Raw genomic sequence first — 21,131 nt, 5'->3', positions numbered from 1 at the left:
CACACACACACACACGGTGAGATTCATGAACTCATGATGTGATGTTTTGAACAGTTCACTGTTGCTTGAGGGCGACGTCCTGATATCCTGTTTTCCACCACGCGGCGGCACTGCTGAGACCGGAGTAAACCAATCATCTGCGTCCTCCGACTGACGTCGCCCGAAGCAGCCAATGAGCGCGCAGCTGAGTGAGCTTCCGTCTCCTCGGCGAAGTTTGAATTTCCCAACGAGCCGCATTAGCGAATCTGATCGAGGAGCGTCGCGCCCAAAGTAAGTGAAGCCGCTTCTGCTCGTTCGAACCGTGACTTAACGGGAACACTTGATTTAACGTTTTATCTCCTCACTCTCACATGAACTGGTGTCGTCGCTGGCTCACTAACATGTCGTCTTGGTCACTAGAAAACACGTTGAACCGCTCGGTCAAAGTTACGTCCACACAAACTACTGACTGCACGCTCTATATGTATTTACCATTCACTCTTTTACATCTGTGTGGAATGCATGTATTGTGTTTTATGTTCGGGACCCAGTGAAGACTAGAGGCACACCCATGGGTTTCTAACGGGTTCATTAAACAAACTAACCTGTGGTATTGATTGTTAGCCGACCATTGTCCGTTAGCCACCATTAACTGTGAAGAAGCTAACATAATCTAACTTAACACAACGTTTCCATTTGAACTCGTTGGTAAAGTTCGAAGATAAACGGTTAAACCAGCGACGCTATTCGTTTACGTTAAAGTCTGTAGCACCCGTTCAAGTAGCATTAACATTAGTGTAGTGTTCGTATTATTATTATTAACGCATTTAATTAACAGACACTGTGGTTTTTTTCTGTAAGTGGGTTTATAATTAAAGGAACAAACACGGGTGACCAAAGCACAGTGACAACGTGTGTGTGTGTCTGCTGCTGGTGACTCATCCTGCTTTGGCACATGTACAAGAAGGAAAATGGATCGCTGAATTACACTCAGATTAAAAAATAATACAATTTCACCTAGACGTTAGACGTCCTCACTCACATTGGTTGAAGACATGATGTAAAGCACATACTGGTGTTGATGGGTTGGTGACTGGTTGTTTCTGCTGTTGCACAGTAGCAGGTCAAAGCTGGATTAGAGATGAATTGGGCAGGACAGAGGAGTAAGCCATGTGATGTACAGACTCAGAGGTGTGATTGTTGTAGCTGTTAGCATCACATCGATGACATCATGCACTCATAAGCTGCACAGATGGATCGGTGCAGTGGCTTTATGGTAAATGTATTAAATAGGTTTCAATCAAGGGGCCTTAATCAGGCATTATGACGCTTGCTTGACTGAGGCCGTAGCTTTTTAACAAATTCATCATAGGTGTGTGAGAGTTTTTACACACCTGATTTTATAAGTCTGATCACCTTCCACATCATTTTCCATCACTTTCAACTGCATTTGGAAATCATACCAGTCCCACCTTTTGCTGTTCTCCTCGTCTTTGTTGTCGTCTTCAGTTCTCTCCTGAATCCTCCAGGCAGAGGATACATACAACCTCTGCACCAAAGTGGCTGACCTCCTGTGTCCCTCCTATAAATAAATTGATGTCTGTTCAGTCAGGTTGCAAACCATGAGCTGGGCAGTGGAGGAGTGGAAGGATGGACTTCCAGGGAAAGCCCTGCAGAAGATCCAGGAGCTGGAAGTCCAGCTGGATAAACTGAAGAAGGAAAGGAGTCAGAAACAGTTTCAACTGGACTCATTAGAGGCTGCCCTGCAAAAGCAGAAACATAAGGTCAGTGTTCAAGAGGAAAGGATGAATTCAACATAATAAACTGTTCATGTGCAGATAAATACACTGTAGTTAGTCCCTTGGGGGAATTACTGATGTAGCAGCCTTACAGAAGTGGAAGGTCTTTCCAAACATCCATCCATTATCTGTTTGCCTCTCTCCAGGTGGACAGTGAACGTACAGAGACCTCTGCTTTGAAAAGAGAGAACCAGGGTTTAGTAGAGTCACTTGACTCTCTGGAGAAAGCCCGTCACAAGGTGGTCCATGACTTCGGAATCAAAGAGCAGCAGGTAATTACTCTCTCCCAACTTAATTTTCAAACTATTGTCTTTTGTCTCGTCTCTCCCTGTGTTTGTATCTCACTCACTGATTTGAGACGCAATGATTGGCTGAGAAGCATCACACACCCAAGAAGACTTGGCGCCACTACACCAGAGCCATTAAGGGTAGAAAAGCGGTGGCTAGAATAGAAATGCTCTGCCAAGATTTAACAAGTCACTGTGATTTATCAGAGATTGGTCTGGGTCTCGATAGGGCCGCAGTCCACTGTCAGAGTAAATCAGAGTAAAGGACCTGGACTCTATTATAACTGTCACACATTATTAGAGAGTTGCAACTACTGTGTTTGATAAAAGGAAAATGAGGCAGAGGATATACACATCTGGAATTAATATGAATTTGTAACTTCCTGTGATAACTGAATTCTGTTCCTGATTGGATTTAGGTAAGCTACCTGGAGGGTCAGCTTATTTCCTCCAAGAAGACCATAGAACGACTGGAGCAGGAGCTCAAGAAGTGAGTTCACTTGTCTGTTGAAACAGGGTTTTAAGAGGGACATTTGTGGTTAGATTTAGTCCCTGTGTCATTGTGTTTGAGTTGATGCAAAGATTTCAAACCTGACTCTTGAATGGCTGGTGATGAAGTTTTTCTTATTTACCCAGGTTCAAAAATGAACTGGATCGTTCTCAGCCCGCTGGTTCTTCCTCCATGTCATCATCATCCTCTGAGCTGCAGCCTTACACTACTCCACAGAAATGTTTCTCTACCCCAGCTCCTGTCCCAGCTTACAGACAGCAGGGTACTTCAGTTTGTTCATAATATATCTTTTTATATATTCAAGTTATTATTTTTTCTTCACCTGTTGTTTCCAGCTTTATGCAGACTGCCTCTGTTAATTTCTGTATGTCTGAACCTCAGTTGAAGGTGTTGATGTAAATGTCAGGGATTTTGCTGTGTCATCTATTTTGGACATTGTGACTCTGGAAAAATCTAAGTTTACTGTGATGTTTGAACTGATGTTTGCTCCATAGATAATAGACTGGAGGAGCTTCAAGAGAAATACAACCAGGAGGTAGAAGAAAGGAAAAGACTGGAGAATGAACTCAAAGTCATGCAGGTCAAAGTGAGTACATCACTTATCGAAATGATGTTTGTTTCTTTGTAATTGATGATGTTAACATGCCTGTTTTCTTCTAGTTGTTAAATCCGTCTTCAGTCGGTGTAAGTCACAAGGACATTGCTGCCCGCCAAACTGGATCTTCCATATTCCCATGGCAACAGCAAGATCAGGGCCACGGCCGACAGTCTCAGGATCCAATGGAAACGCCTCTGAAGAGGCGAGCTGCATCCCTGTGGGACGCCCATGAGGAGACACCTATCAAATCCTGCCAGAGAATGAGCTCTTCCATAGCAGTGCAGAGTCCCAGTCGATCCTCACAACAGATGGAGCAGCTGAAGACGCTCAACCAAGGTGAACTGTTTGTTATATTTCTTCAGTTCATGTCTTGCCTCTGAAAAATCTATTTGCTCCCTTTGAGTTTGACCATCATGGGGAGCAACAAGGATGTAACCTTTTGTGTTTCTTCATCAGAGCTGCGTGGCCGTGTGTCCGAGCTGGAGAGGAATCTGGCTAATCAGGAGAAGGAAATTCGTGGCCAGGCCTCCAAATTGCAGGAACTACAAACTCAACTGAACCAGGCCCGCAAAGACCTGACTGAACGGGACAGAGACCTGGCCAAGACTAGTCATGAGCTGAGTCAATCCACAGACAGACAACAGCAGCTGGAGACCAAGGTAGGCTTCAATTACTGATACATAGTGATGGTGTGGGGTCGGGTGATTTGCATTATGGATATTTCCAGCTGATATTATTAGTGCGCGCTTGTCTGTGTTGGTGTTGCAACTGTCGGTTGTATCGGGCAAATATTGTCTAATTTTAGTACCACCACCTCTATGAATAACTATCAATGATCATTGATCTACCAACCCCATATAAGACAGAAAAACATGCATAGGTACATAAACAATTTTTGCACGATAGATTGTTTTTGTTTTATGTCTGCTTCCTTACATATCTTGTTGTAGTAAAGATAGGTGAAACAGGAAGCAAATGTAAACAACTGGCAAAGTATAATAAAAGGTTGCTTGATTGTTCTTAGTGTTGCTCAGTTGAGCAGAAGCTGAAACAAGTCACGGAGGAGATGAACTGTCAGAGGCACAACGCTGAAAGCTGCAGACGTGCCCTGGAGCAGAAACTCAAGGACCAAGAACGAGACAGTCAGAAGGTGCAATAATGTGGAGTCTTACCCTCATCAGGCCTTCATTCTTTTAGGTTTAATCAGATATTATGAATAAATATGTACTATTGTATTTTAATCCAAAGGTTTTGTATTTGTTATATTCTGTGTAGGAGCTTGCCCAGCTCCAGAATTCCCACACGGCTTTGGATCAGCAGCTGAACCAGACCAGAACCAAGCTCACACAAGAGATCCAACAGTCCAAAAAAGACTACAACATACTGCAGGCTGATTTGGAGAAGGTAACTGTCACCTCTCTGCTTTACTTTGCACTTTTCTGCCCTTTCTTCTTCTACTCAACTTTTTTTAACTCACAAAACCATTGGTTTAGACAATGGGTCACTGAATCCCAAAGCACCGGTGACAGAAGCACGGTGACCATCAAAAAATCCCTAACATTTCTACCATCCATTCAAGGCAGAGTTCTTTATAACACCTGTAGTTTCCACTTTAACTGAGTGTTTCTAAGTCAGGCAGGTAGTTCTCAGGAAGTCAGATCTATGTGTAACACCGCCCCTCTCTTTACCCTTCAGTACAGGGGGTGTATATGAGAGCATGCTGTGTGAGAGTTTACTGGCTAATTACAAAAATCGACCTTACCCCAGCCCCCCTAGCTTGACTTGTCTCTTCCCTTGCTTCTTTATAGATGTGCCTCCAGAAGAGTCAGATGGAGAAGGAGGTGGAGGAGCAGAAACAGAAACTGCTGCGGTCAGAGCAGAGCCTCCAGGTCATTCAGACCAAAGAACAGGACATCCGCAAGAACATGGAGGTGGGTGGCTTTGAGTAGAATATTTTCTTACTATAATGGTGTATTGAAATTTCACTAATAAGTCTGCTGATATAGTTTTCATCTTTAGTTGATGTCTAAACAGCCGTTGGTGGCCAAATACAATAAAAGTAAATTTAAATATTATATTGTAACCAAAATACAACATAAAAATGTGTTTGTTTTTATTGCAACACTGTGAGCTATTCTTTTATTTTTCTTATCTTTGTTTTCCTGCTTGATCTTGTCTTCCACCGTCACTGTCGTCATCTTTTGCTGTCGCTTCTCTCCACATTTCTCCCTCCCACCAGGAGCTGCAGAGAGAGAAGAACAGTTTGACTGTCCAGTTGGACCAAAGCAGCAGGCGTCTGTCTCAGCTGGAGGAAGAGAAGAAGAGTGGAGATCAGAGCCTCAAACGCGCCCAGGGACAACTAGATGACCTCAAAGGTAAGTTACGTAGTTGGTATGGATATGGATTGTGGAGCATGATCTGAAGTCATCTCTGTTTTTTAACTCGTGTTTTTGCTCCTTAGCGAAATCAGAAGGACAGTTAGAAGAGCTGAAGAGACTTGAGACAAAACTGGAGCAGCAGACTCAGGCTTCAACCCGTGAGCTGGAAAACTCGAAGAAGACTCTTTCTGATGCAGAAACCAAAAATGACAGGTGAACATAGTCTTACTACACAGAGGCAGAAAGTTGGTCTTTCATTATTCATCTATGCTTTATTTAACTTATTAACTTTTGATCATTATAAAATATTTTAATCCCACTGTAGACTTCAGAATGAACTGCAGAAACAGAAACAGGAGGTGGAGAAACTGACCAACAGGTTGACAGTCGTGGAGAAGGAGAGCCAAGACCTGAAATCCAATCTCTCTGTGAGTCAGAGTGAGTGTAAGGAGGCGCAACAAGAACATCAAGCTCTGCTGGAGTGGAAGAAAGAAAAGGAGGTCTTGATTAATGAAACTGAAGCAGTGCAAAAGGAACTCACTGACAAAATTAACAACTTGGAGAAGAGTCTCATTTCGCTGAAGGAGGCTAATGAAGAACTTAAGGTAAGATGAAGTGGTTTCCGTGTTTTTTTTAGACTTAATAAAGAAACATTGATAAAGGAATGATTGCCACACAGAATGACAGTTTACAATTCATTCTTGATTGACAAATTTGTGTCAATCAAGAGCCAATCATTGTAAAAATTCTCATAATTTTTTGAGAATTTGTTAAGAATACCATCAATGACTATAATACGAAATATATTTCAAAATACACTAACATCAACTAAAGTATTCAGTTAATTGTCCCTCACCCTGAGTATGTTTACTGTCATCATTGTAGAAGCAGCACATGAGTGTTGAGGACGATAAGGCCGGTTTGTCTGCTCACATCGATTCCCTGAAGGGTGAACTCCTCAACAAGAGCACAGAGTTGGAGCAGAGAGAGCATGAGAACAATGAGCTGAAGTCTCAACTCTGTGAGGCTGGACAGAAACACGCCAAAGATCTGGAGAATGTTGGTGTGCAAGTGGCACAACTCGAAGCTCAGGTGATTTATTATATCTTTTATTTTCATTGAGAACAGTTTGTTGGTTAAAAGGTTTTTTTTTAATGATTTGAAAATATTGGATTGTTGTAATTAAAAAAAATCCTAATTGGCCTATTTGTATTTTATTTTTACAGGTCAAAGATCTGGAGTTGCGGCTGCAAAAGGAAATGACTCGAGCAGAACAAGCTGAGAAGACGAACACAGAGCTGCAGGATGAGCATCAGGCAGCCTGTGACCTGGTTCACTCCAAAGACCAGCTGGTGGCGCTGCGCCAGGCTGAGATCAACCAGCTGAGAGAGAGTCTCGAGCAGTCCACTGCACAGCAAGAGGAGCAAAACCTCAGGTGAGAGTTGTTTGTTAGTTCATCATTTTGTTATGATTTTTCTTTTTCAATACAACAGACAGCTTTTCCAAAATTAATTAAAGTTTTCATCAAGGCTGTGTCTGCAACATAAATTCACTAAAGTCAATAGTGCACACAATAAAATATTCAAGGATGCATTATTAATCAATCAAATTTTACTTGTATAGCCCATATTCACAAATTACAATTTGTCTCATAGGAATTAACACAGTGCGACATCCTCTGTCCTTAACCCTCAACAAGAGTAAGGGAAAACTACCCAAAAAAGCCCTATTAACAGGGGGGAAATGTAGAAACCTCAGAGAGAGCCACACGTGAAGGATCCCTCTCAGAATAGACAGAAGTGCAACTGATGCTGCCTGTAGCTGATCATATCAACAAAATAATAATCTTTACAAAATTGAATAGAAGAAACAGCTTTTAATACAAAAGAGAGGTGTGTCGATGTTTAAAGTATTTCTAAATAAGAAAATGTCCGATAGAAATGAAGGGAGCAGCAATGACAATTATGATGTTATTATTGCCAGTAATGGTAGTGTATTTGAGTAGCCATATTATATATCTAAGCAATCTTGTTGTAATCTTATTCATCATTAGTGCAGTATCATATGAATCCTGTCCCCATTGTTTTCCTCCAGCTACAATTAGTGTAGCTCGCTTTTTAACATGCATATTTTCCGTCCTCTGTATCTTATCTGTACCAGATTGGCAGAAGAGAGGGAAGTGCTGCTGAGGCAGTGTGAGGAGAGGGTTTCAGCAAAGGCTGAAGAGACGGAGCACATCAGGTTTCTGTTGGAGGAGGCTAAGCAAGAGCTGCTGATCATCCAAAACCAGGTCTGTTATACTGCACTGCAACAGAAACGTATTTAACAGATCAATGATTACTATTTTTATTCAGTTTACTTGTTCTGGCGTTTCCTTTGGAGTTGATCCAACTTTGTACAAAATAATCATATGACTAATATAATATGATATTATGATCAACTGTCTGGAACATAAATAAATGGTGTATTGGCTGATTGTACTTGGTGTTTAATATCTACTCCTGACTGTGCTTTTTCTTCATGTTGGGTCTTATTCCTTACTTTTGTTTTAACCAGTAGAGGTCTAAGATGCATCTTCTATACATTATTCAGGTCAATTCCATGGAACAGTCCCTTAAGCTACAGGAGCAACTGGAAGCTGAGATGCATGAACAACTTAAGTTACTGGCAGTAAGCGAAGAGGTACACAAAAAGATGTTGGATAAAAAATCTGAAGATCTCAAATTGTTGGAAGGGGAACTAAAGGACCAGCAGGGCCACGCAGAAGAGAAGGAGAAGCAGCTTAGAGAGGCTGAAGCTCAGATTTCATCTGTGGAGAAACAAAAGGCTGAGCTGGACAATGCAGCAGAAGAGATGAAAAAAGAAGCAGAGGTATTAAATTAAATGTATTAAATATTGTTAGATTTGTTTGTTTTATTATCTTGTATTGTTTTGTTATATTTATTTACCAGTTATCTTCAAGTGCACAAATCCATTCTGTTTATCCCAAATCAAGTTGTTTTTACTAACTAATGTTCAAATATAAATATGAAGCTTAATTCCTTCTATTCTGCTTCCTATTAAGATCCTCCAACATGCTCAGATGGAAAAGATCAACCATCTTATGGAGCAGATATCTACCTTTGAAGAAAAAGTAGCTGGGAACACAGATGCAGCAGAGAAGCTTCCAGTCTTGCAGAATCAGCTAGATGTGATCAACCAATCCCACACTGACCTTAAAAAGTCTCTAGAAGCTCTTGAGAAGAATCACTCATCCACAATTGAAATCAAGACAAACCTAGAGAACACCCTGACTGAGAAAAGTAAGCTGGTGTCTGCTCTGGAGAAAGAGGTAAAAGATCTGACCGAGAAGATGATTAAAGAGTCAGAGAGTCAAGTTTCAGAGATTGAAAAATTCCTCAACAAAGAGAAGAGCTTGAAAGAGCAGCTCAAAACATCCAAGCAATCAGTAACTTCTGCTAAATCAGAATTGAGTGTGTGTCGAGTGGAGATAAAGACCATGAAGACGACTCTGTCTGCTGCTTCACGCGGCTTAGAAGACAGAGACGGCACGATAAAGAGTCTGAAAGAGAAGCTGAATAAAGCAGAGGCAGAGCAGCTCAAATCCTCAGATCTACTGAAGGAGAAGATGGTCGCCATGAACAAAATCAAGGTTGGTCAGTTATTTGTTCTTATGTCTTTGGCCTTAGGTGTCTACAGTCTACCTGCATATAATCTAATCTAAACCATACTATATTGTGTTTTTCTTCTGTGGAATATTTGAACAAATAAAGTATGAGATAGCCCATTGATCAGCCCGTTATTATTCACATCCAGGTACAGCTGGAGATGCTGCAAATGGACCTGGAGGACAACGAGTCAACCATGAACTCTTTTGACAGTCAGTTGGAGGGGTTAAAGGCGACGATAGAGGCACTGGAGGTGCAGCTTGCTCAGAACCACACCCAGATGACCGATATGGAGGACAGGCTGGAGGACAGCAAAGCCCAGGTAGTCTTACACGTCTGTCAAAAATCAATGTGCATCGTCTTTTCAACCTCCTTTTGCTCTGAGAAAAGAAAATATCCCTTTTGAAATCTAAATTCAGTTTCTCCTTCAGGTCTCTGTCCTGGAATCCCGCTTAGATGAGGTCCAATCCCAGAACTCTCTGCTGGAGACACAGTATGTCACAGCTAAGGAGGAGCTTTTGGGGAGGAGCTGTGAAATAACTCGTCTAGAGGAGGACTCTGTCAAGCGCAACCAGCTGGAGGAGAGTGTGGCTGAATTAGAGACTAAACTCAGTCAGACCACAGAGGGAAATATCAGGTTAGAGACGACTCTCAGGCAGATAAACGAAGACAAAGAGAAGTATCGCAACCAGTTTCTTCAGGAGAAAAACAGTCTTGAAGCTGAACGGAAACAGTTGACAGATGAAAAAAAACAAATTGAGAATGAAATAATAAAAGTAACTGCAGAGAAGAAACAACTAGAAGCCAGTTTAGACAAACTATCTGAGGAGAACAAGCAACTACATTCAAATGTTGAGCAGTTAACAGAAGACAAGCAGCAAACAGAAGCAAAGATCGATAGAGTAGCTGCTGAGAAACTTGAAGTTGAATCAACTGTTGGTCAAGTCACTGAGGAGAAAGCACAGCTAGATGTTGCTCTCAGTCTGATAAATGAGGAGAAAACCAAACTTGAGTCTGAACTCAGTGAATTAACTGCTGAGAAAAAGGCTTTGGTTTCCAACTTGGCTCAAGTCGTTGAGGAGAAGCTTCAGCTGGAAACGAGCTATAATCGGCTGACTGAAGAGAACATCCAGCAACAGTCGAGTGTGATTCAAGTAACTGAAGAGAAGCTGCAGTTACAGGAAAGCACTCAGAGGCGTGAGAATGAGATGGCTTCACTTAGAGAGGAATACCAGTGCATCCAGTACTCGCTCCAGGCCTCAGAGCAGGAGCAGCAGAGGCTGAAGGAGCAGCTCGAGATGAGGGACATGAAGACTGAGGAGGAGAACAGAGAAAGGTACAGTACATCTTCACTTCAAAGGTCAAATGTGCTTCCACAAGTAAATATATCTATACCAGTGTCTATTAGATGGTTTTGACTGTTTTGTACTGTAAATATCAGCTGGAATTCTGCTTTATCACAGGAGCCTCCAGTTTGAGGCAGAGCAGGCCAAACTGCATGAGAAGCTGGTGGCTTTACAGGAGGAGCTGACTGTGTTCAGACAAAAGTACGAGTTACTGCTGGAGCAGGTGGGACAGCAACACAGCCTCATACAGCAACTCACAGAAACACAGACGCCAGAAGAGAACATCAGCCACATCGAGTCTGAGGAGACAGGAACTGGTGGTGAGTGTAAACCAAAAACTATGAAAATCTGTGCTACTTTAATTTGAATATGTGCAATAATGTGCATTTATCTCTTAACAGTTTCCCCGGAGGAAGCAGCAGGACAGATTCTTGATTCAAGTACAAATACCGAGTCTCTTAAAGAAAAGGAGCAGCAGAACTCGATGGTGTTTGACCTGGAGGAACTTTTCCATGAGTCTGACGATTCTTTCTGGTACAATGAGCTCTGTACTAAGAACAAATACACAATTATATACTTATGTTATATGTATTTTATTATGTGATCATTAAAACTCAATTTCCCTGAACTCTTACAGTGAGACAAAGTTGGTCTTCAAGGAGGTCGTCACTGAGCAAGTGCTGATCCAGGAACAGATTGAGGAGCAGAGGCAGGCAAGTGTGGCTGATGAAGAGGAAATGAGGAATGATGAGGAGGAGCAGCCCTTGGATCAGGTATTAGATCATTACTACAACAATGTATTTGTCTTCGCTCATTATGGTGTCATTAGTTAAATACTAGCCTTTCTATATTTTTAATTAGCTATTGATATTTCTCTTGAATGTTCAACATCCATATAACCCCTTACCTCTCAAAATGTATAATATTAAATCCTGACTGATTTAAGGTGTCGCTCCTCTTGACCTTTTAATTTTGTCTTCTCTCTCACAGGTTCCTCGTGACAGCAGCTGTCCCAGAGATGTTATTGACAATGAACCTGAAGTTTGTGAAATGTCTCCAACCATCTCCACGACGAAAGAATTTAACTCCTGTGGTGAGAAAATAAAGTGTGCTTTGAACTGCAGTAATAATAATATAATCATGGGATTTCTTGGTCTTACTAACTGATTCACACTGAGCACATACTAAAGAGTGATGATTTCTTTTAGCTATTACTGTGGCGTTAAACTTTTCAGCTGCATCTTTTTAAAAAACGACTTTAAAAGGCCAATATCAGCATCACAACTTATTTTAGAATTTTATTTGTCATTTTACTGTTTGAATGTAGTTTTATTTAGACTTTTTATTAAAATTTCAACAGACTCGTCCCAGGGACAAGATGACATTACCCCGTATAAGGAAGTGATCACAAAACAAGAAAATGAGCTCCAGACCTTGCGCTCAGAGTGTGACCTCCTGAGCTCTGAACTGACCCTGAGAAAGGAGCTGACATCTGAACTGGAAGTCCAAGTTCAAAACTTGGAAAAGAAAGTGGATGCAGCAGAGGAGGAGGCACATGGTGCAGCACATAAACTGAACGCTGCTTTGAAGGAGAAGAAAGATCTTGCTGAGCAGGTAGGGGAAAGAAATTGTACAGTGGCAAATATCACATACGTGGTAGTGTAACAGTAGCATTCATTATTTTAATATGTTATACTTGTGCTGTGTGCTCATCTTCAGCTGGCGCAACTGTCAGAGGAGCGAGAGACATTGACTCTACAGCTACAGACATCTAAATGCCAGCTGGCTGATGTTATGGAGATGCTGGAAGGACTGGAAATGGCCAAAGGTAAATATCTTTCTGCTTATGAGGAAGTCATTTCACAAGTCCAGACTGAAACAAGGTGTTACAGTATATGCTCTGTGAATGTGGTTGTGAATTCAGACTGCTCAAATCGAATGGCACTGCCCGATTTATGAATAAATACACAAGTTGAACAGTTGTACTATGTTCTACAGGTGGATGGGATGAAAAGTTCCTTCAGCAGGAGAGCGAGTTGAAGAGGGTTCGATCTGAGAAAGCGAACCTGGAGAAGCACATCCTGGGCATGGAGTCTGAGCTGGAGACCCTGCAGGAGGAGAGGAGCAGACTGAAGGATGAGATGGAGACGCAGAGGAGGACGTGTTCCGGCATGGAGCAGCAGAGAGAAACACTCCTGACAGAGGTGAGCAGAGCTGAGCAGAGAAATAATGTATATGAAAGGCTCACGAATCAATGAAGGTAACATAACAATTTTTAATCTTATTTTTTCCTCAGACAAGCCAACTGAGATCTGAGCTTGTGTCCTGCTCTGAGGAGCGAGATGAGCTGAACCAGTCTTTGGGGCAATGGAGAGAAAAGGTTCACAGTCTGGAGAAGACGAACTGTGACACCAGGCATTTGATTTCCATCCTGGAGGATGACATCAGAGCAGGGAGGAAGGAGTACGAAGCTCTGCAAGGCAACACGGAGAAACTGAAGACAGAGAGGCAACAGGTAAAATGAAGAGGAGGTTGGTTTGAGTTGAATCTGGGACCTGGTTACATGCCACATCACAAGGCAAGGTAGACTTTTATTTAGATGTAGTGAGTGTTTAGATTTTTAGGCAACTTGAATGGTGAGAGAAATGCCTCTTAGATTCTATTGGGTTAAGACATGACAACAGCTCCAAACTTACCTGTGCATTCTAATGTCTGCTATTGGCATATCTAGACCGTATAATAGACTGTATATAAAGACTGACATTATGACAAATCCCCCAAAATGACGCTAAAGTGTCTTGATTGCCACCTAGTGTCTGATTGCAGTATATGTCATAAATCCCACCTCTGCGTCAATGGATGGGACATGGACCAAACCAAAAAGTGAAAGTGCTCGTCAAATACATCTTTCTCAGAGAGCGTTTCTGACATTTTAGGTTTTTCTTATCACACAGATGTTTGTAGTGCTTATTTTTTCAGTAAGTTTGGTTTGAATTGTTTGATGTTGTAAAAACTGGGTGATATCATCAGAATTTACATCTGAGACTGAATGGTCACTACTGTGCAGACTATGGCTCCAAATGTGCAAGATGGCTGCATTCGTATCCGGGTTATTTTAACTTGGAAGTGGAGAAGCTTCATCCATCTTTATTTACAGTCTAGGATCTAGACGTTTAGTTGATATCCATGCGTCCCAAATGTCCTCTGTTATTTATGTTACTGTTTTTGTTTTATTTCTAACTATAAGTTCATTTTATTCCACTAAAGCTGTTGGAGAACATTAAGGGGCAGGAGCAGGCGATCTCTCAACAGAGTGGAGAAAGGGAGGACCTTATCGGCCATCTTAACCAGATCCAGGAAGACCAGACCTCTGCCAATCAAAACACTGAGTCCATGGTCAGCAAGATACAGGTGAGGGTGAAGTTTCATACTAAGCATTTTATTATACATGTAATTCAATGGATGTGAGAGTCAAACACTTTCAAGTACTTAAATGAGTCAGAAGGTTTTACCTGGGTTATATCCCATCTGCTCGAAATAATACTAATAGACTATGATGAGGGATTTAGAGAATATGTGAAATATATATTTTAGATTCAAGGAACCTAAGGTTTTCAATTTAACTCCTCCTCACTGTTTCTCTCCTATTTCTCTTCCCAAGGCTTTAGAGGGAGAAGTCAGTCGTATTACACAGTCTCTAGAGTCGTCTCTTCTGGAGAAAGGAGAGATTGCCTCTCGTCTGAACTCCACACAAGGTGAGGTCCAGCAGATGAGAACTGGCATCGAAAAGCTTCAGGTCCGCATTGAGTCAGACGAGAGAAAGAAAAAGAAGATGGGAGAGCTGCTCAAAGGTGACCCCTCTGTCTTTGATATAAAATTATATGACGTTTTCAGTTCTGTAGTGTGTTTGCCCTAACGTTACTTTGTATCTCTGTAGCTGCCCAGAGGAAGTCCGACTCACTGCAGGATTGCATTGATGCTCTGGAACGAGAGAAGGAAGATTTAGAGCAAAGTCTGGAGGAAGCATTTCTACAGGTATTCTGTCAAAAAATACAAACAGTAACATGTACCTCCATTTAGACAGGGTTTTTTCTAGTATTGTAACTTGTCTTTTTTACCATGATAAGACATACAGGTGAAGGGGTTTAATGAAATAAAGGGTTAGATCTATATCATATAAATGGAAATGTTGTGTTTTACACAGGTTGAGACAACCAAAGCTGAGCTGGAGGAGGAGAGAAGAGAGGTACTTTATATTATTCTATTCAGATGGGGTGATTTGTGACACATTAACTGTATATCAACTTAGAACTGTAGTAATCTGGTTTCCTCTCCTTTTCTCTTTTTTTCTCGTGCTCTTACTCTTGTTTCGATCCTGATTTCTCCCCCACTCTTGATTTGTCTCCTTTCACAAACTCTCTGCTGTCTTGTCTTGAACCCTCAATCTTAGGTGGAGGAGGAGAAGACAAAGCTCACAGAGAAACTATCGGATCTCTCAACCATGCTGGAAAACCTGAGATCTGAGAAAGAACAATTGGAGAGAGAGCTGGAAACCAAAAACAGAGAGATAGAGGAGCTGAAGGCAGCTAAGGAGGAGCTTGAAAGAGGATTGGAGAAGGCAGAAGTAGATAGAAAACAGGAAGAGGAGAGACGAAAATGCATGGTAGAGCTGGAGAAAGGGATGAGAGAGGAAGCAGAGAGGCAAATCAGACACGTAGATGACCTCCAGGCGCAGCTGGAAGCCTCTAAGCAGAGAGAGATCTCACTCGAACAAAAGAGTGCAGAGACAGAGGGTGAGAAAGATAAGGTGCAGTTCCTGTTGATAGAGATGGAGAAAGAGAGAAATTGCCTCCAGAGTTCTTTGGAGGACGAGCAGACTGAAGGAGAGAGACTCCGCTCCCGGCGAGATGAGTGGCGAAAAGAGAGAGAGGACCTGAGCACCTGTATTGAGACCTTGGAAGCAGAAATTAAAGAGTTGAAAATGTTTATAAAAGCCAAAGAAGAAGAGATGGCAATTCTGGAAAAAGAAAGGGAGGATGAAGTCGATCAGAGACAAGCCTCGGTAAACTCCATCTCATCGGTTATGGCAGAGAAAGAACAGATAGAAGGAGAAAAGGGACGATTGGTAGAGGAAAAAGAGAAACTGCAGTCTACCTTATTAACAGTGGAAGAAGAGAGAGATAACCTGCGTTGCTCTCTTGAATCTGCGGAAAAAGAGAAACAAAGACTAGAGCAAGACCAGGAGAGAATCACTGATGAGAGAGAAAAGCTTCAATCTCAACTTTCTTTGATAGAAAATGAGAAACACAGCCTGCAACAGACTCTGTCTCCACTCAAGCAAGAGAAGGAACAAATAGAGGAGGAGAAACAGAAGTTAGACGTCCAATTGCAGTCATCCCTTACTTTGATTGAAGTAGAGAAGGAGAAGCTGTGCTCCACTCTTTCTGCGCTGGAAGAAGAGAAGCAAAGAGCAGAGAGAGAGAGACAGAAACTTGCAGAAGAACAAGAGAGCCTTCAGTCTGCTGTTGCCTCTATGGAAAAAGAGCTGGAAACCCACAACTTGTCCATTGTACAGTTAAATGAGCAGGTACACACATTCATATGTTAAACTCTGAACTAATTGTCATTTTACACAAAGAATAACAGGTTGCACTGTTCAACCCAACACTCTTGTTTCCCCCCACACGCTGTCTCAACATATTTCTGTGTGCTTCTCCTGGAGGTGTCGGTGCTGACATCCCGGGCTGCTCGTCTGTCCAAAGAGAGAGACTCTGCTCAGAGCAAGATGAATCTTTGGATGAAAAACTGCAAACAGCTGGAGCAGGAAAAGCAAATGATGTTAAACAGCTCAGGTGCATACATCGCCAACAGATTCACCAGTTAGTCATCATGCTTAATGGTTAACTGTCTCCAGAAAGTGCAGTTGAATAATTCCGTTAACATTTTTGTTTCAGGAGATGCTAAGAGCCGTGAGGAGGTGCAGCCAGGGATAAACCCACTGAAGATCGAGTCACAGGACAAAACCAAGGAGGTGGGAGAACTTAAAGCTGCCCTCGATGGAAAGAAGAGGGAATTAGAAGAGAGGGATAAAGAGCTGGAGGAGATCAAGAGTGAGCTGGATGAAGTGAAGACACTCCTGGAGGAGAAAAGCACTGAGGCCGATGAGAGCATGGATAAATACTGCACTCTGATGGTCGAGGTCCACAAACTGGAAGAGACCAACCATGCACTGACAACACGACTCGAACAGATTACTGCCAGCCAACGTGCTAATGAAGCCAATGCCCACTCGAGCACCGCTGGTAGTACTCACTGCCGGCGCTCAGGTAGGAAGTCTTCCTCCAAACACGAGGAAGAAAAGATGCACAACGACATTGAGAACACAGTTCCCTTGACGCCTCAGAAGTCTCCTCAAGGGTCACTCTCAGGGAAGCGGGGTCACCGTGACGTCAGCGATAAAGACAGTGCCCAGGAGGCCCTGCACAACCTGACAAAGAAGATCAAGGCCAACGCAGTGGCTACACCCAAATCAAGAAGTGAGCAGGAGGATGAGTTCAGGCCAGAGGGACTTCCTGAGCTGGTGCAGAGAGGTTTGTGTTGGGTGGTTCTCTATTGTAACTACAACTCTTTCACAGGAAATACTTCTGCAGTTAGTTTTCTGTGCTGCTGTATATTACCGAGTCCTAGTTTTAGCAGCCTGCCACATTTCTATAGAAATAGTGTTCTATTTGAAATACTCTATGCCTTCGGGCTATTGAGATCTTTTTTCACCTTAAAACTCTAAGGTAGGAATACAGCAGTGTGTGAGATTAGCAGCAAAAACACAGGAGCAAATGGACAGAAAGATGGAAGCAAAATAAAAACATTTTAAAAATATCACTGGGTTTGAAGCTAGTTGGCGGAACAAAGCTCTAAATTCAAAACATTACATCATCATTTGTGCTCCCTCAGGCTTTGCTGATATTCCCCTGGGAGAGAAGAGTCCATTCATCATGAGGAGAACCACAGTGAAGCGCTGTAGCCCACGACTGCTTGCCAGAAAGACTGGTCCAGTATCGTCACCTGACGGCAAGGTGAACACACACACACACACACACACACACACACACACACACACACACACACACACACACACACACACACACACACACACGTTTGTACAGCTTCTTAGTGAGGACATTCATTGACATAATGCATTCCCTAGCCCAGGGGTTCCCAAAGTGGGGGGTCGCGAGATGCCGTCCAAAAAACAAATACAATTTTAAAATAAAATTATTTAAAATGGAATATTTAACCCATTATTGTATAAATATGAGTTGAAATTAGAATAAAACCATGCAATAAAAACATTCTCATCAGTTTTTTCCTTTTTCTTTGTTGACCCTTGAGGTTATTACTACACGGATTAGCGGAACGAGCGAGAGTTGCAAGGCCAAAAGATAGTCCTTACTAAACAGATAGACAATCCCAGCCGAAGCTCAAAGGGCATCATATGATGTGGCATATTTAATTGCACAGGCAAAAAAGCCACACACAATCGGCGAAACGTTAATTAAACCCGCTGCTGTAGCTATCAATCGGGCCATGCATGGGGATAAATTAGCCCGTGATCTGGAAGCAGTGCTGCTGTCTAACGGGACGATTGCCCGGCGCATCACCGACATGGCCCAGGACATAAAGTGCCAGCTGGTGGATAGAGTTAAAAAAGGGAAATATGCTTTACAGTTAGATGAATCCACAGATATATTAAACTATGCCCAGCTGCTTGTTTTCATCAGATACAGTTTTGATGGAAAACGTAATGCTGTTTTGCTCCGCGCTCCGGAGTGGACGTGCACAGGTGAGGACATTTTTACAAAACTAAAAGAAGAGGGACTATCTTCGGAAAACTGTATTGGTGTGTGTGTAGGGACAGGGCTGGAGCGATGCTGGGGAAAAAGAAAGGACTGAAAGCGAGAGTCTTACAAGTGGCGCCGCACGTAAATTTCACACACTGTATTATTCACAGAGAATCTCTTGCAAGCAAAACACTTGAACCAAAGCTTAAACATATTCTTGACATTGCGATAAAAATGGTCAACTACATAAAAACACATCCACTCAATATCAGACTTGCTCTTGCGGGGAAATGTGCTGAGCCGCCTGCGTGAGCTGCGGGACGAGTTGCGCATATTTCTGATGGAGCATGGATCCCAGCTCGCTGACCACCTCACGGACCCTCACTGGTTAAGGAGGCTGGCGTACTTGTGCAAGACTTTCTCAGCCCTAACATACATAAAGAATAGATACAGAGCGCAGCTAAACGTGGAGAATGATCTCCGAGTCGCCGTCTCCAAAATAAAGCCGAGAATGGACTTGCTCTGCTCCATGCATATTGCCCACCTGTAGTGATTTTAAGAAATGAAAGTAATGTTTAGGCTAAAATAAATAACCCTAAAGTTTTTGCACATGGCAGCAATAAGGTGTCTGCTGCTCGTTATGCATACAGACGCGCACAGACATCACCTGCGCACTTTTTTATACTTACAGTATATGCTCACTCAGCCCTGCTGTTTATACAGGGAGTTTCCCTGTATTCTGGTTATATTCTATTTCTTAAATTGCTATAAAATAATATCATGGCTGTAAGGCTGTTGTTCTTTTGTGTTGTATTAATGCCCGTGTTTGCATAGGCCTAATAGTGCGTGTGCATGGCTGTGCGCAACATTATATACCACATCCAGGGTCGGTGGGGGTCGCCAGTCTCTGGCACTGTTATTTTGGGGGTCGCGGGCTGAAAAGTTGGGGAACCCCTGCCCTAGCCTCTTACGCAAACCATCCAAACTAAATCCCTAACCCTTAACCTAACCTAAACCTTATTCTAACCCTAACCCTAAAACCTAGTCTCAACCCCCAAACAGTCCATTAAAGGGGGGGCCAGCCAAAATGTCCTCTCTTTCCCAAAATGTCCTCACACTTTGTTATATGCTCAAACTGGTACACACACACACACACACACACACACAAATCAGAATGTGCAGAATATCCGGACCCCTCACACCTCTAAGTCAGTCCAGGTCAGCTTCCTTATGGTGTCAGGTCAACTGAAGCAAAGCAGTGATGTATTTAAAGGATGTAGAGGTTTGAGGTCAAAGAGGTCAAGAGGAAATGATGTGTCACAATCACCTGTTAGAGTGAACCCCCGCTGTATGTGTCAAAATTGCTGACAAATGTACTTCCTTCATTCATGAATGTCCCTCTGCCCTACTTTAATGACTTTTCTTATTCTTTTCTTTCTCCACACTCCTCCAGAGTGCGTCTGCAGACAGCTCCAACAGGAAGCGTCTTTCCCTGAGCGGCGAAGAAAAACCAGCGCGTCAATCACTGAGCTCACTGAAGAGCCCAGAGCAGAAAGAGACACAACAAGCAGACAACTGTCATGTTCAGTAGATCAATGTACACACACACACATTCTTGCACTTTGTAAATACATACACACGAATAAATACACAAAAGGTTAACACTCCACTTTTAAATTTCAAAGTAGAGACACTTATTTTAAACGTGTCTGGGTGGAAGTGGACTGGGTTTGGGTTATTGTCGCATTATGTCAGTTCATGTCCTCACATAGATATAAGTACAAGTATGTGTGTTGAATCACTGTGATGCAGCACTGCCACAGCTACACGTCACCTCTTTACAAACTAAATCAAGTGAGGTGAAGACAGGTTTAAAAACATCCAGGTCCCGAAACGTATTTTTCCTGAGAGCAAATGAAACCGCCATTGTTTTGTGATCCTCTGAATGTATCTTCATCTTCACCTTGTTCTGGTCTCTTTGTTTATCTTCACCTCCGACTCACTGGTTGTATATTTTTTCCTCTTATTTACTGTTCCTGTTTTCTTGGTGTGTGAGAAATGTATTGAATAATGTACATTACAGAACTAATGACCGCTAATGCTAATGCATCCTGCAGCATATCAGCTAAATACTAATGGCAGCTAAGTTTGTGTAGATTTTCTGCTTTCACTGTTTCATATTTTCTACATATTTTAACTGTTTTAGTCATGACAACAAATCTGCTAAAACATTATAGTTATGGCATTTTTCTGTTTTTAAAAAGCTTTCAGCATTTTATGTTTTGATTTAGATGTAGATCAACGCTATTGTAAATAGTTAATAAGGCCTCATAGTTCTAAATGACCCTTGTTTTTTTACTAAACCTTCTAAGTTTGCACGATCTTTGTCTTGTCTTTATTATATGAATGAGTGTGTGACTGTAGACGGGCGCAGACTGCAGTATGCCACCACAGGGTGGAGCAGCTGAGCCATGCTGTTGGGTTAAGGTGTGCAGTGCAGCAGTGCAGGGCTGTGTGACCTGCTGAGTGTACTGGGCAGGAAACACCAGACAGAATCCGATTAATCTGTCAGTGGGAGATTCACCTCAGAACTTAAATTCATCAGATGAGGAAATAATATGTCTGATGATACCAATATATCTGGTTCCCTCACACCAGAGCAGAAACTAAGATATTATCAACTGAAAGAAAAGAGAAAACAGGCACCGAGTGTTTATCATGCAAAAC

General features: G+C 42.2%; 1 protein-coding gene across 2 annotated transcripts; it reads left to right on the top strand.

Annotated features, from left to right (window-relative positions):
• Positions 1-192: 192 nt before the first annotated feature.
• cenpf (centromere protein F) lies at positions 193-20,782 on the top strand. Of its 2 annotated transcripts, none has more exons than XM_035155727.2 (38): positions 193-270; positions 1,588-1,763; positions 1,925-2,050; positions 2,485-2,555; positions 2,702-2,838; positions 3,071-3,162; positions 3,237-3,510; positions 3,631-3,833; positions 4,199-4,324; positions 4,450-4,578; positions 4,983-5,105; positions 5,414-5,549; positions 5,636-5,765; positions 5,878-6,157; positions 6,438-6,644; positions 6,779-6,987; positions 7,713-7,842; positions 8,145-8,423; positions 8,617-9,204; positions 9,369-9,542; positions 9,652-10,556; positions 10,684-10,886; positions 10,968-11,100; positions 11,204-11,339; positions 11,557-11,659; positions 11,927-12,180; positions 12,286-12,394; positions 12,565-12,770; positions 12,863-13,081; positions 13,834-13,977; positions 14,228-14,417; positions 14,504-14,601; positions 14,771-14,812; positions 15,017-16,153; positions 16,289-16,418; positions 16,521-17,156; positions 17,518-17,639; positions 19,858-20,782. In XM_035155727.2, exons 2-38 carry the CDS (start codon positions 1,602-1,604, stop codon positions 19,993-19,995), a joined length of 8,481 nt encoding a protein of 2,826 aa, XP_035011618.2. In that variant the 5' UTR covers positions 193-270; positions 1,588-1,601; the 3' UTR covers positions 19,996-20,782. The 2 variants fall into 2 exon arrangements, with proteins under 2 accessions (XP_035011618.2, XP_035011619.2); XM_035155728.2 differs by having other exon boundaries at positions 219-270; positions 1,592-1,763.
• Positions 20,783-21,131: the final 349 nt, after the last annotated feature.

The sequence above is a fragment of the Hippoglossus stenolepis genome, chromosome 1 (genome assembly GCF_022539355.2).
Source record: "Hippoglossus stenolepis isolate QCI-W04-F060 chromosome 1, HSTE1.2, whole genome shotgun sequence".
Lineage (NCBI taxonomy): Eukaryota > Metazoa > Chordata > Actinopteri > Pleuronectiformes > Pleuronectidae > Hippoglossus > Hippoglossus stenolepis.
This window is presented reverse-complemented; position numbering and strand designations above follow the sequence as displayed.